Source organism: Cynoglossus semilaevis, chromosome 10, assembly GCF_000523025.1.
Source record: "Cynoglossus semilaevis isolate Cse_v1.0 chromosome 10, Cse_v1.0, whole genome shotgun sequence".
Lineage (NCBI taxonomy): Eukaryota > Metazoa > Chordata > Actinopteri > Pleuronectiformes > Cynoglossidae > Cynoglossus > Cynoglossus semilaevis.
In genome coordinates this window covers 3236993-3238767 of record NC_024316.1, presented here as the reverse complement: position 1 = coordinate 3238767, position 1775 = coordinate 3236993, and the positions used below count along the sequence as shown (strand labels likewise).

General features: G+C 45.9%; 1 protein-coding gene across 2 annotated transcripts in view; it reads left to right on the top strand.

Annotated features, from left to right (window-relative positions):
- cpne5a (copine Va) overlaps positions 1–1775 on the top strand; it is a 67398-nt gene that overhangs the window by 20026 nt on the left and 45597 nt on the right. For both annotated transcript variants that reach the window (XM_008318171.3, XM_025059511.1), the window contains exon 4: positions 530–633. In XM_008318171.3, coding sequence (XP_008316393.1) covers positions 530–633 — 104 coding nt within the window. The remainder of the gene's footprint in view (positions 1–529; positions 634–1775) is intronic.

Genomic DNA, 1775 nt, shown 5'->3' with positions numbered 1-1775 from the left:
GAGAGTGACCCAGGTCTGAGAGTGACCGTGTTATTACACACTCCTCTAGTTTGGATGTTTCACTGATGTCGTTCAATGCCCGGTCTTTGACTGTGAATTATTTATTTTTAAATGTGTGTGTGTTTGCCGACTTCCTCTGAACACAGTGTGAAAATGCGTCTCTGCTGCTTATGAATCTCTCCCACTCTATTCTTCTCCCCTTGTGTTGAAGTGGAATTAAAAGTGAGAGTGATATTAATTAAACAACAGTAATTAGACTCAATAAAGTGCGTTCCTAAGGCCTTCTAATCCCCACAGGAATAAGAGGAAGTGGGGCAACAGAGCAGACGTGGTGAGATCATTGACTTCTCTTAATCAAATCTCTGCTTATCTGAAGCTGTGAGTTTCACACAGCTGTTGGGAGAAGACGGAGCGGCACGCTGGGAATATACAGCAGTACTGCACCATGGGTAGTTTCTGAGTGGCTCCATGATACGTTGTCTCCAGACCTTGTTTTCTTACGTCTCCCCTGTGTTTTTATCCAAACTAGTTTGGCAGAACGGAGGTGATCGACAACACCCTGAACCCAGACTTTGTCAGGAAATTCATCCTGGACTATTTCTTTGAGGAGAAGCAGAACCTGCGCTTCGATGTGTGAGTTGTTCCCTTAAGTTGGTCCTCTGAGAATACACGCTGAGCCCTTAAGTTGGTCCTCTGAGAATACACACTGAGGTGTGTGTGTGTGTGTTAAATATGCTCTCTCACACACACACTTCTTCACTTCTTTCTTTTTAGTTTCCACCACATGCCTTTCTCTTCCTGTTCCATCTCATTTGTGCTCCGTCTCCTTCCATTCATCTCTTCATCCACTCCATCTCTCATTTCCTCTTTCGGAGTTACTTCCTCATCACCATGTTGTCTCTCTCTCTCTGTTTCTCTCCCTCTTGAGGAATAATTCATCTGTGCAGTGTCTCGATAGGCTCACGTTGAAGTCAGACTGATATAGGGTCAATAAATATTTCATACATGGTTTTATTCCAAATCTCGTTGCTGCCTGGAAAAGCAAACGTCTGAAACGGAGTCTTATATCGCCGGCTGAGACCCCCACTCTTCTCCCCCTTCATGCTGATTTTGAAAAGGTCAGACCAGTGAGAGGTTCAGCAAAGTGCATTTTCATTTTGAAAACCCTGTAGAAAAGAGTCAGAAGCGTTTCCTCTTCTGCTCTCTGCTTTAAAACAGACGGAGCTTCTTAAAAAGTCACTCTTCGTCTGGAGAATAAAGTCCCTGATGGACTTCTGGGACGAATCCCGCAGCAGGACTGAGAGGATGTTCGAATCCTTTATGAATTTATGATATGAGCTGATGTGACACTGGAACAGTAAAGCAGGAGATGCATCCCCTCACAATTAGTGTTACTCATTTACATCACTCTTTTATCACACCACAGGGAGCCAGTGCATACCCGGCTTTAATTACTTTTACATTAAGTTTGACTGGCAGATGCTGCAAACTTTTTTTTTATGCATTGGTAGATTGTTCCAACATGATCCCACCGGTGTAGACAGGAGATTGCGTCCATAAACTACAGCGTGACTCTTGTAATTAACCCACACATTATTACTTAAACTTTCTCCTGAGATACTCCCCTCCGCTGCCCCCAGTGGCCCCGGCAGTGATTGACAGGCAGAAAATGTCTGCGGTCGCTGTCTTATATTGGGAGACAGTCTGTGGCTCCCCCCCCCCCCCCCCCCCCCCCCCCCCCCCCCCCACCCGCCTCCCCCTCTCCCTCGCTCCTC